This window comes from Filicampus tigris, chromosome 4, assembly GCF_054856515.1.
Source record: "Filicampus tigris isolate MCC_2025a chromosome 4, RoL_Ftig_1.0, whole genome shotgun sequence".
NCBI lineage: Eukaryota > Metazoa > Chordata > Actinopteri > Syngnathiformes > Syngnathidae > Filicampus > Filicampus tigris.
In genome coordinates this window covers 5,440,667-5,453,768 of record NC_141220.1, presented here as the reverse complement: position 1 = coordinate 5,453,768, position 13,102 = coordinate 5,440,667, and the positions used below count along the sequence as shown (strand labels likewise).

General features: G+C 41.0%; 1 protein-coding gene across 1 annotated transcript in view; it reads right to left on the bottom strand.

Annotated features, from left to right (window-relative positions):
- The window catches only part of LOC147148274 (transcriptional enhancer factor TEF-1-like), a 53,397-nt gene that overhangs the window by 28,222 nt on the left and 12,073 nt on the right, over window positions 1–13,102 (bottom strand). The window contains exon 2 of the mRNA XM_086029054.1: window positions 9,365–9,733. Within this exon, the coding sequence (XP_085885180.1) occupies window positions 9,365–9,569 (205 nt within the window). The 5' untranslated portion in view covers window positions 9,570–9,733. The remainder of the gene's footprint in view (window positions 1–9,364; window positions 9,734–13,102) is intronic.

Genomic DNA, 13,102 nt, shown 5'->3' with positions numbered 1-13,102 from the left:
TGAATAGGCCTCTGCTCCCTCCCCCTTCCTGTCTCTGCCTCCCGCTGTACTTGCCCAGTGAAAGACTTCAAGGCCAAAGTCAGATGGTCATTAACCGTGACCAACAGAAGCCCCAGAACACACACATACACACACACACACACACACACAAACATTCACCGACTTCATCTTAAACCGGACCGTCCGTTCTAAAGAAATGTATTATTCTTTTGATACAATCCAGAATACAATAAATATACTGACAGAAGATGCTAGAAGGGGAGCTAACTTTATTACTTCACTTCATTATAAGGGCCGGAGTTTGTATCAAATGCTTCGAAATACAAGTATTTATTTGTATGAAGAGAGCAACACCACTGAGAAGAAAACACTTGGATCTGTCACTGCTAGGTGACAGTAAAGACGTAACAATCTAACGCGCATTAAAATATATTTGACGTCAACCACAAGCATTGCTACGCTTGGCGCACACCATCACTAATTTGTGTTTAAGAGTTTTGGCTGCTTGACTGAGGAAGGTCAGAGCCTCAGTGACCTTGCACCTAACAAATCAGCAGTAATGACGTTTTGACCCGCTGGATGTGCACTCCGACCCAGAGTTTGGTTACACTCAATTCCAATATGGACCAACATGAGGAGGATATCTATTAAAGGACAAAAATGTGCTTTAGGAAAAGTCAGAATTAGGGCTGAACGATTTATCGTTTTGGGACTGAAATCACGATCTCGGACAAACGCGATTTCGAGATCATCAAAGCTGCATTTTTTTCTTTTGAGGGCTGTTATTCCCTACGCTCACCAATCAGCGGCATGCTACTATATGGACAGGACACACTAACCAACGCCGAACTGGTTAGAAAAAAAAAAAGCGGCGCATCTACGTCACACTGTTGTCCCTACTACCGGAAGTCATTTCTTTTCTAGCGTTTTCACCGAGGAGGCGGACGAGGAGGCGCTAAGCATGCTAATCGCTAAAGTGAGATGAAAGACACGAAATAAGTGCTTAGGTGTTCAGAAGACTTTTCACAGACGTCAGGCTAGAACCATGTTAGGGCGGAGAGCGAGCAGGTGTGAACAGAAATGTTGCATTACAAACAATTGGTACTTCGTCTTAGACCAAAACTAAGACGACGGCTATATTAGCAGTTCAGCACACGCTCTAAGACCGGAACACGCAAACGGCTGACGTCAGCCATGACGAAGAGCCCGATGTCAAACATACAAATATTTATGATATCGTGAATGTTACTTTGCACCACATAGTACTGAGTTTTGAGATCTACACAATAATAGGTCCCAAAATTATCAAAATCAAATCAATTTAGCTTTAGGAACAATATTTTCCATTTGTTGAATACATTTCATTACATAAAAGAAAAAGCAGACATGTTTACAAGAAAACGCAAAATTTGTACGAAAATTAGCAACGAGAAAAATGAATATGATACTTTCTGACCCTTTTCAACAGGAAATATTGAGATTTTCACTTTGAAATAACCAAATCACAAATAGTCCCATTATGATTTTAACACTCATCATTACTGTTAGGACCAGAAGATTCAATTAATACCATGATATGAATGTCAGGCCATATTGCTAAACCCTCAATCTTTGAAGCCATTTTAGTCTCTAGCTAAAATTAGGGAAAAATATTGATATAAAATCTTATATTTATGTCCAAAGAACATATACATTAGTACAAAAGTAAAACATTTTGGGGTTGAGAAATGTATTTCTATACACACAATTACACAGAAATGCAAATTTATACTTGACAGCAAGTAGTACAGTAGGTGTGAGAGCCAATGCTTTGAAGTGTTATATCTTTTCTGTCATCAATTATCTCATCATAAAGATTGACTGCACTTGCAGTAGTAGTAGCATAGTATACAGTGTTTCAGTGTAAAGTCTTTGCTGGTAGTCACGGAAGCAAACAGCTTTTGACCGTGCTCATAGTCTAAGTAAGTACATGTTATCCACCTGCTGTACTGAATGACATTGCTCACTTAGTTGGATTACAAAACCTTCAATACAAGAAGACAAAAAAGGAACTTTGAGTCCATGTGAGTAATTGAATGAAATTCAAAATCATGGATAAGAAGATGTGCTACTATGGACGAGTCAGAACTACCTTCGACTACCAACATTGAAGCTAATGATAAAACGGAATTTCTGCCATTACAGTAGGTCTTGCCTGACTTGAACCATTTTAAAAACTTGAAAAAGGACTGCCTTCCTCACACAACCTCTTTGATGTCCTTGCATTATTATAGAAATAGCTTTTAAAGTTTGTAATGGAAAATGGCATTGTCTTTAATGTTTGCAAATGTTACTGTACAGTGTACACTGAAGCTTGATTTCAACAAAATCGCAAATCGAATCGAAATCGCAATAGCTGCCAGAAAAATCGCAATACAATATTTTCCTAAAATCATTCAGCCCTCCTCAGAGCGTATTGTCAGCTTTATATTGTAACTCCTTATTCACATTCAGTCCATGCAAATGATTGCTCTTTCCCCTAATTTCTTTGTTGTTTTTTTTAATCGTGCCTTTTCCAGGAATGTCTTTCTTAAGGATTCTAATTGGCTACACGGTCGGGCTCACAGTTAGAGATGATATCACCGGCTGTTGCTGTGACATGCGTTTGACAGTTTGCAAATTAGTTTTACGCAGAGTATATTTTTTTGTCAACCACAAATTTGGTTTTTAATACCAGTATATGGTTAGAAAGCGCTTTGAAGAAATAACCTATGTAAATGATTTGGGGATCTATGCAAGAAAATCAACCAATTAAATTGAACAATTTAAATGTGAGGTATAATAATTCCAACAGAAGCAATGAACTATTTAAAGACAGGTGTATGCAAACTGATGGAAACCAAAACTGTCTGGACAAGATGAAAATTGCACATTTAAGTAAATGTTCAAGAATTATGCAGAATATATGATTTGTTTCATGCAAGTATCATTTAAAATGACAAAAAAAAGGTCAACATATCAAATTTGGATTATTTCTGAGTACCGGTAGTGTGAAATAATTCTTGAATGTGAATACGCCCTAAAGTGAAATATCAGAATTAATACAAATTTGATGACCGACATGTCCTAAGATTATCCACTGTGATTGAGTCTATAAAAATAACAAAACAACATCAAATAACCCTCAGTTTATGTACATGAACTTGAAATAGAAAGAGCCATTCAAGAAAACTGAATGCCGTATATTAAGGACAACTTGGCGTGTTCTAAACATCTTCACCTGTAGATCCTTACTGGTTATTACATTGAATCTCTGCTACATAATCCCACAAATCCACCATTTTCACCTTGTTATTCTCACTTCCTTTTACACCAATTCATTTATCATTTTTGACAAGTACATCACGGCATCCTTGCACATGTCCTTCTTCATTTTTATTCTAGCCTATTTTCATGCAGCCAGTGGGGGGTTTCTTTAGCCACAGATAGGTCTGTCACAGTAAGATATTACCGCTTTCATTTTTTGCTCACCTGCAGCTCATTCTACTTTTACCGACACACAAAACCACCATTAATGACAGTGAGGTGTCGGGAGAAATGGTTGAAGGAGTCCCCAGAGAGCATACATTATGTTTTTGCTTAAGTAGAACATGCTTCCAACATTTTTTTTCTTGCAGAATACTCCCATGTTTTTTTTTTAATCAAAGGCAGCATAAAAATCACCAAATTTACAAATTGGACATATACTGCAGGTTTTAGTCAAAATAAAGGAGGCTTATTGTGCTTTTTTTTTTCTTTCCACAATTTAAATAAGTCTCCTGGTGTCTTAATAAAATGTGTGACGTGTTCATCAAAATACATCAAAGACTAAGAACTATCAACACATTTTGACAGAATATGTCTGTCCATTTTGTTAATTTTAGGAACCAAAGCGCAGAACAGCTGGTTCACAAACACATTTTCTTGGATGTTTAATTTCATATTTGATGGGTGGGCAGGCATTTCTTGAATTGTAATACCCTTAACATGAATAAGAGGATTGATTTTCTTATGCAAATACTTTATTCAAACAAAGTCAACCCAAACATTATGTTTTAAGAATATGCTCCATGGAAGCCCACTAGTTGAAACAAGTCATTCTGATAAATATTATGTTTGTGGGATAAGAGTTAATCCATCTGTTTCTAGACATCACTGGGGGCGGCCATTTTGTCACGTCTTTCAACTGAAAATGATATCACAGTTGCTCAGGGCTCACGAAACGACCAATCACAGCTCACCTGTTTTCTGAGACTGAGTCATGATTGGTCGTTATTTGAGCCCTCAGCGCATCTGTGATGTCATTTTCAGTCGAGAGAAGTAATAAAATGGCCGACCCCTGAGATGGTGAAAAATGGATGGATTTTACAACTTAACTCATATTCCACAAACACAATATTAATCAGAATGCCTTGTTTGAACTAGGGGGCCTGCCTAGAACATACTCTTGGAAAAAAAAAGTTTGGGTTGACTTTCTCTTCAATTGAAAAAGCCGGCCAGGACGGCCCGGGCAGGATGACCGACCCCGTGAAAGGCGACTGCTGCCACCGCGGTGTCCCAGCGGCCGCGCAGCTGTGAAGATCTGTGGGAATTGGCCCGCCCAGAGTCGCCGCTGCCGACGCTTGCCGGCCGGCACAAAGCGAGCCAATGCAGCCGCTGGTTGCTATGGAAACCTTAATCACGTGATCAAAAAAATCGACGGCCTCAAAAGGGGGTTGGATTAACTTTGAAAGTAACGCGCTAAATTGATGGCCCTAAAATAAATACGTGAAAAATACATGTATGAAATTAAAGCTTACCCGATCTCCAATTAGTAACATCACACATGCCACCCGGTAGGAAAATTTAAATAATGCCTACTTATGACGTAATAACAAGCGCCAGCGGGCATTAGCACTCGGCGGTGTCTCGTTATTAAACATCTCTCCGTCTGTCTTTTGGTTTGAAAATACGGCCGAATTCTTCCTCTTAATATTTGACCACTTGACAACTTTGCACGGATGTGTTTTTATTTGTCGTGGCTCAAGGAGCTGCACACTCACGTCTGTGCGTGTGTGGTCAAACCTCGAACACACATAAATCGAAGTCAACGGCGGCACGCAACGATGCCATGACAGACACTTCCTCACACACGCGCTCCGGCGGAAGCCAAACATTAAAAATAGACAACACACGTACACTGTGAGGTTTTTTCCCACATGCGGCGAGTTTTCACCCTGCCAGTTATGAAAAGGATCAAACATGCTTTAGCTGCAGCATTAGCTTTGCGTACGGTGAGTCCTCCTCCCCCTTCTGCTGTCAAAGTAACGACCATGTAAACCGCAGTCTTCACGATTACATAATCGCTTTTTCTCAAATCGCGAATATATTGCAAATGCAATTAATTGTTCAGCCCTAATACTAAGTTGTTGTAGCATAAACATACCCTATTAGCAGAGCTGGGCAGTCCGTCCCTGGACCGGTCGGACCCTTCGGCCCAGCCGGATGCCCATTGGTGGGGCGCGGTGGGCGTTAATTTAAAAAAAAATGGCTGGACTAAGCATGGCCGGAAGTGGATTTTAGTCCGGCCCACTAATCGGCCCTCATGCGTTTGACGTGGTCGCTAGGCAGCGAAATTTGATCGCAGCCTACTCAGTGAAAGGCTTCTTTTTAGGCTTCTTTCTACTCATGCACATAATGCACATCTTCTGGCGTCTTCTATTTCCGGAAATACGCAAATAGCAAACCTGCTGTGTATAGTGGTTTGCTGGTATGCTTTTATTTTTATTATTTATTTTATTTATTTTGCGGAACGGGGCGGGGGCCGACAATGTTTATGAATATGGCCGGAGTGTCGCGGCCGGAAGGGTACCCAGGTCAAGGGTGAGGGTTGGAAAAAAGGGTGCCCAGCTCTGCCTATTAGTCTTATCTTTTTTACAAATGTTGCTCATCCCTTCTGAGGATTTCACATACTGTACTGTGTCTTTCATCAGAATAGAGGAAATTCTACTCTACTAGCTAACTTAGCAATTGAGAAGGGATTTTGCTATCAGTGTTTATGTATGCATTTCAGGCTTATTGAAGCACTCATCACTGTTGAGGATGCTTGTTGTCGACAAAACATTAACATACAACATATTGCCTCATTGTGCTACAACTGTGAAAAGTGTGAGCAAACAATGACACATCCAGCAGACACACAGCAGCAACAACATTTATTTGGATTTACCTGATAAATGCAACTAAGATTTATTCACGATGCACACCAGCTGTTCACTAACTGTGCCTGTTGCTGAGCAGGTGGTGTGCAGTGTCTTTATCACAGCATTTCACTGAAGCAACTGACCACTGCTGCACAGAGCACAGATGAGGAGGAATTGAGAAAAGACCAAAGAAACACTAAGGGGTCCAAAATCAAAACAAGAAGATACAAGTCTCAGTAAGACTAAAAGGTCACACAAAATCGTCTTCAAAATAGAGTAAGACAGTAGATGACTAATGCATTTGGCAATGTCGCGTGATCAACCAAGGTCGCCCGCCACACAAGACTCCATCTAAATCATGAGTCAAAGAAAAAGCAGTACTTCAGATCGAAGATCTTAATTCTCTACTTACAGAAGCCCTGATCTGATGCGTTATCATAAAGAATTCACTAGAGAGTACTCATGCATGGAGAGAGATGGACGAGAGGGAGGCACAGCTGGTGGCAGCCAGAGGACCATCTGCTCATTATTATATTAGTTCAAACATGCGTACACACACAAGCACAAACACACATTCTGGTTTCCGTGTGTTGTGGGGACCCTAGGGCTCTTCAGCACTCTCTTGTGGAAAACAGCTGTAACGGTTTACTAGTTGTGCCAAGTGGTCACGTTTCAACTCAATAGACCCCTTTCCGTTCTACGTCATCAAAAGCTGCACGCAAATAAGTAGTGCAAAAGAACTGAAAACATACGTTTTTTTGTCCGGAAGGTCAGGGTTTTTTTTTGTGTGGTGTTATAGTTTTTGAGTAGTTTGAAAACTTATCAACAGGTCTTGCTTTTGTGTGAATGGGTGTGCGAATTGAAGTGGAAAGGGGTCACAATATTGCTTAATTCCAAGAGGAAACCGTCCATTTCAAAAACGTCTGAGGAATCTCCACCATCTCTATCCATCTTTTGGATGTTCCTCAGTAATGTACATTAAATAAACTCTTTCCACTTCTTCTGGTGGACTTCATGGAACTCAGTCACTTTCTTTACAAGGTCTTGGTTGTCTGCGATTGAACTCTGAGCTTTCAATAGTTTCCTTTCTTTAACCGTGGCTTGCCCAATTTTGCTGGCCAGTTTTGGAATGATGAAGCTTCCTGGTTCACTGTGATATCTGTAAGTCATTTTCACAGGTTCAGCCATGTCTTACATACTTTGTAAGGGGTTGACCTTCCTTAATCCATCCCACCGCACAGGTGTGACATATCTAGATGTTGATTAGACACCATGATAAGTGCACATGTGTGCCTTAAGGCCTAGATACACCAATCCGACGTTGGGCGTCGGATTGCGCCGTCTGATTGATTGAGCGAACACCGTCGTAACACCGGACCCCATCAGGAAGCGTCTGTTGGGCGTTCCAGCATGTTGAATCGGCGTCGTGAGTCGGGACATTTGGCCTCTCTGATTGACTGTTAGCTAGAGAATTAATGGGAAGTGACAAATGTGGATTAACAGTGAGCACGCCTTCGCTGCCTTAATCTTCTTACAAATACAAGAGCGAGGGTTGGCAATGTAAGTATTTCACGATACGGTGTCAAGAGCGTGAGGGTTTACTTCGCGTGGGAGTTCATCGTGAGCGGAAAATATAGCTGTGCACTAATCACGGTGTCTAATGAGCTTCTTGATATGGCGCACCTTTGAGGTGGGATGGATTATCTCGGCAAAGAAGTGCTCACTATCACAGATTTGGACTAGTTTGTGAACAATATTTGAGAGAAATGGTGATACTGTGTATATGGAAAAAGTTTTATACCTTTGATCTCATAAAAAGTGGGAGCAAAAACAAAAGTGTTATATTTATATTTTGGTTGAGTGATAATCTCAAATTGTTTTCCTTTTTTTGGTACCCAGATGCAAAGCTCACCAAGAGTGACGGTGGTAATGTGTTTACGTCGGCGATGATCGTTCAATCGGCCGTTTGGGAACCTCCCAAAATTCATGACAGCCACGAGGCCCTTGCCGACAGCTGACCTGAAGTTTATTTATTGTGCTCAGGCTGATTACAAAGTGAACCAATTTTCTAAAAGTTTTTACCTGTGACTGTGTGGCCAGACGGTTGGCAGAATAGTGTGAATAATAGCCATAAATCTCTATAGTTTTGTTGATGATTTGGAAATATAGTGTAAAGCAGTGAGTTGTGTTTACAGTTCTGCAAAAAGAGCACTGGGCACTCAGTGTGTGTTATCAAATTTCAAAATCAGCATTGAGCAGTGTTTGTACTTCTAGTTGCAAACTGTGAGTGGTTTTGCGATAGATATTAATAGTTTCAGAAATTGTGCTACAAGAATCACTGTTTGTGTTTAAGCATTCAGAAAAAAATCTGTTAAATAAACTGATAGGGTGATGTCATTGCTCTGTTTTTGATGTTGGGATGTTTTCATCTGCTTTTTTATGTGTGTATACTGTACTCAAGTTTTGCTGCTTGACAAAATACCTGTACTATACATCTGAGTTTTCGAATGGCCAAAGTTCAGCCCCTGGACCCCTTTTATTCTTTTTCCTATTTGTTACATATTAAATTCATTTAAAGTCAATCCCAACTAGGGCTCAGCAACCTCCTTCAACACACTTTTTTCAATGCGTCAGTAGCATAATAATAGTCTGATGATTAGTGGAGAGACAATCTGGCGTCTTACGGTTAGGCCTTTATTTGTGAACAAAGTCTAATTGATTCATACAGGTAAGTACATGTTTGAATTTTGTTGATATTACTGCAAAATTCATTGCTTTGTGGGAACAAGTTCTGCTATCTTGCTACATATTGTAACAAGTTGAGAGGAACTAATATCCACGTGGCAGCCAAAAGCCTTCGCACTTTAATTATTTGAACAACACTTATGTGCCTTGATAGTGTGTGAACAAAGATAGCAATATTTAAGGTCCGTGTGTGGACAATACTTCAGCATCAATGAACTACCAGTGGTTGCTGATTGAAATTGGATGTACTGTACGCATCGTAGTAATTAAGCAAAGTTTTTTGGTTCTTGAAGGCCAAGGAGGTTTCTGCTTGGGGTGAGGTAGTGTTTATTTGTGGTGGACAACAAACCTGGCGGGTCAGTAGAATGAGCATTCCTCCTCAAGTGATTTACACAACAAACATGTTCATTAACACTCACCATACATCTTTCCTTCATCCGACAGTATAATTTTCCTTCTTCCGCATGGCGGGTAAATGGCGAGGGCTTCTTGGAAGCTTTGCTCAATGTCAGGGCTCCACACCCCCTCAGGGTCCCCGTCCATTGTCTTGTCCCCTCCAGAGTCACTCAGTCTGTCCATGTCGTCCCCGGGACTCTCACTGCCACTCCAACTGCTGCGTTCCATCTTGCCAGCTAATGTTGACAAGTCGGTGCGTGGTCCGTGCAAACAAGTTTGTTTTGGAGGGTAACCCCAAATTGTTTACGATCCAAAATATTCCCCTCAAATTGGTTGGGAAAGCATAGAAAAGAGAGGGGTTGGTCAAAATCCCAGGGCAGGTGGCAGGAAGCCTATGAAAACAAGACAAAGGAAAGAAATGTTTGTGTGATGTACACAGAGAAAATTAACAGCTCAAATGACTCAAAATGACCAATTATCATTATTATTTTGTAGCCGGGATTCGATAAATGTTACGTCTGTCTCGTATGTCAGAACACCTGCCTGTAGGCCCATGAATTCCTTCACTGTCACTGCAATAACATCGCAACTACAATTATGTTTATACATATTTTAGTAATAATGAATGCCAGTTTTCAAATATGGGCATGCTTCAACCAAAATAGTAAAGGGGTCACTGGTGCCCATGATTTATTACCCCGGCCCGCATCTAGTTTCACTCACTGTCCCATTTACCATTCAAAATAAATATTAAATTGCAAGATGGGTGTTGTTTCTGAACTATAAGCACAACACAGTAAAAAAAAATGACAAGAGTATTTCATTTTTGTTTGTCAGACTGAATTAACACACACACATGAAAAATGCAGCATTGGCGGGAAAATGGCAAATTTACAGCATGAGTCAATTTACAATCTGCAGCGTTGTTTGAAGTTCATCCTGCCTGATCTGGATAAGACTCAGAGCGGACGTTTTTAAAATCAACAAAAGCACAGGAATAAACACAAATACTAGCAATGGCCACATTTCACTAGCAGTCCTGGTCAACCACATGCACAGCACTGTCCTTAGTTACGGTATCACCTGAAATGACTGCAGCCTTATTGATGCAATTATTAACACCTTAATGTCTTGCTTTGAATTGAGACTAGTTATCAATTTCTACTTGTATTGCGTGAACTTACTGTATGGCTCATACCATAAAGAAATCATTTTCTAATGCGGCGTTGACCTACACAGTGTGTTCACTGCTGGAGACATATTATTGCATCCTTTCATGATCAACAAAAAAAAAATTGCTCATGTTTTCCTACAATACTTTTTAAGTGGAGCAGCAAACACTTCACACCGGAACTAGCGGCTAAGAGAGAGAGAGAGAGAGAGAAAAAAAACAAGGGTTGCCAGCTGCATACAATTCTCTGAGAACCCCTACGGTAAACAACGGGGTTGGCACTGTACACACACACGCACACTCCAATGCGCAACTGCAGTGCCAGCTCCTTGGGCAAACATGTCATTTTGTCAGGGCTCAACTGTTCACACTTCCCATGCTCTGTCCCTTGCCACAGCAGGAACAAACAATTTGAATTGTGTGTGCGGTGGGGGGGCAGTCGGTGTGTGTGTGTGTGTGTGGGGGGGGGGGGGGGGGGTGTTACTTGGAGATGAACACATGAACATACTGTATATGCAACAGGAGCACGTTATATTTGGCTGCATTTAACAGGGTCCACGCACTTGAGCATTGCATGATAACTCAATAGGAACAAACAAGGCCGCAAGGGGACATCAGATGACTTGGACTCCCCAGAACATGCAACAAATGAGCTGTGCTGTTTTTACGAGTGTTTGTCCTCTGGTGCCCCTTCCGTGCTCATTCTGTTCCCTTCCATTTATGTTTCCTCTCCAAATTCCTGCCCTTTACCTCCATCCCCTCTCCTCTTGTGCCCTAACACCCCTTAGCCTTCCATTCATCAACAATCCATTCATTCAGAAGGCTGTCTGTTGTTTCCACTACTTTGACAGTGTGACTGACAGTGTGCATATACAGCTGCTTGTCTTCAAGCGATAATGCATCACTTATATTCTTAGAATATTGATTAGGTAGGATGAAGAGATGATATTGAGCGTCATTTAACCCTAATAAGGGATTGTCTGAATCAAAATAGAGACATCCCTTCTAAGTCTTTGTTTTGGTTAAATGACCGACAAACTGAGTCCTCATTAACGTACAAAAAGAGTGGCTTCGACACCCATTGTATGCTTCCTGCCCCGATTCACGTCAGAGAACACAGAAAAAGAAAGTGATACATAAACAAATAAATACATGATATTGTGAGTGCCTCTACATGACAGAAAATGGCCTGCTACATAACACACAAATGGACAAATATGATATTTTGGCAACTATTTCCTCCGCCAGTCCCATCTGACATATGGGACACTTTGGATACACCTTGGACTGATTAATTCTAATTGTCTCGTTGTCTTACTGTATGTCAGGCGCACCTCGTGCTTAAATACATAACACAGGAATTTAAATTTTAACAGGAATTTCCTTCAAACTACTTTCTCAATGTAAGCACACTTCAATCTTTCAATGAGACACCGAGTGGTATTTCCTTTTAACGCATCAGGTTGATGTTGTAACAAATGACTATTTGAGAGCTTGTAATGTGTTTGGGGTCTTTTAATTAATCTGGAATTGCTCATAATGAGGGAGTTATTGAAGGGGGCAAAAGCAGTTTTCATGAGCTTCTCGCATGAGAGGGGCCCAGTGACAGATGGACGCTGGAGAGAAACATTAGTCACACAACAATCAACTCTGACTACTGGGCTTCATATCCTGAGTTACCCCTTCTTCTCCCCGTGTGTGCGCGCGTGTACATGTGCATGTGTGTGAGTCGTCAAGCAGGCCTGGGACACTCCAGCCAGGACAGCAGGCTTGATGGTGTTAGTGCCAAACCCTCGGCAGAACACATGCAGGGCATCCAGCCACAATCCTGCAGCTGCCTTGGACCCTCGCGTTCTCCCTCGGTGCACCATTCCTTGCCTGTGCAGCCTACTAGTTTGTTGCAGCACCCCTACAAGCCAAATACATGTGTGGGTTTATGTGCATGCAAAGCCCATGGCTAAAAGCCTCCATGGTCCGTGTTGCTTTAATCATGTAAAATTGTGCTCTTGTTTGCACACTTGAGAGGGTATAAACATGTTGGGTTCTTGTTGGGATTTCAGTATTATCACAAACTACTCCTTTCCCTCCACTAATTCTTCTATTGGACCACTCGAGAGCATCTGTTTTAACTGCTTCCAACATGTACACACACACATTCTTCTTTCTCTAAAAGAGGGTCTTCCCATAATCCACAAGCAAACGTTGTTCTACTTGTGTCATGCTTAAGTGCTCCTTTGATGGTAAAAAAAGAATTATTCTGAAAAGGTAATATTTTGTCCAGAGTCAAATTTTGCCTTCAGATCAAGGACCTTACTCATTTTTACAACAACTGAATATTTTAGTATGTAAGATGATTCAGGTGAGCTTTCATTTGTCTTGCCACTTGAACAGCAACAGCCTCCCAAACATATTTTCCAAGGCAAAAATTGTTCATGGACTGCACATGTTTTTCAAACAGAATTTTTCCAAGAATAGTATCTCTACCGCCGCTGATGTACTTTCTGTCCCTGGACTTGACAATGTTGGAGGGAACAACTCTTAACACACGTCAAATCAACTTCCCCTTTCTCTGATGCCATGTAGGTTCTCT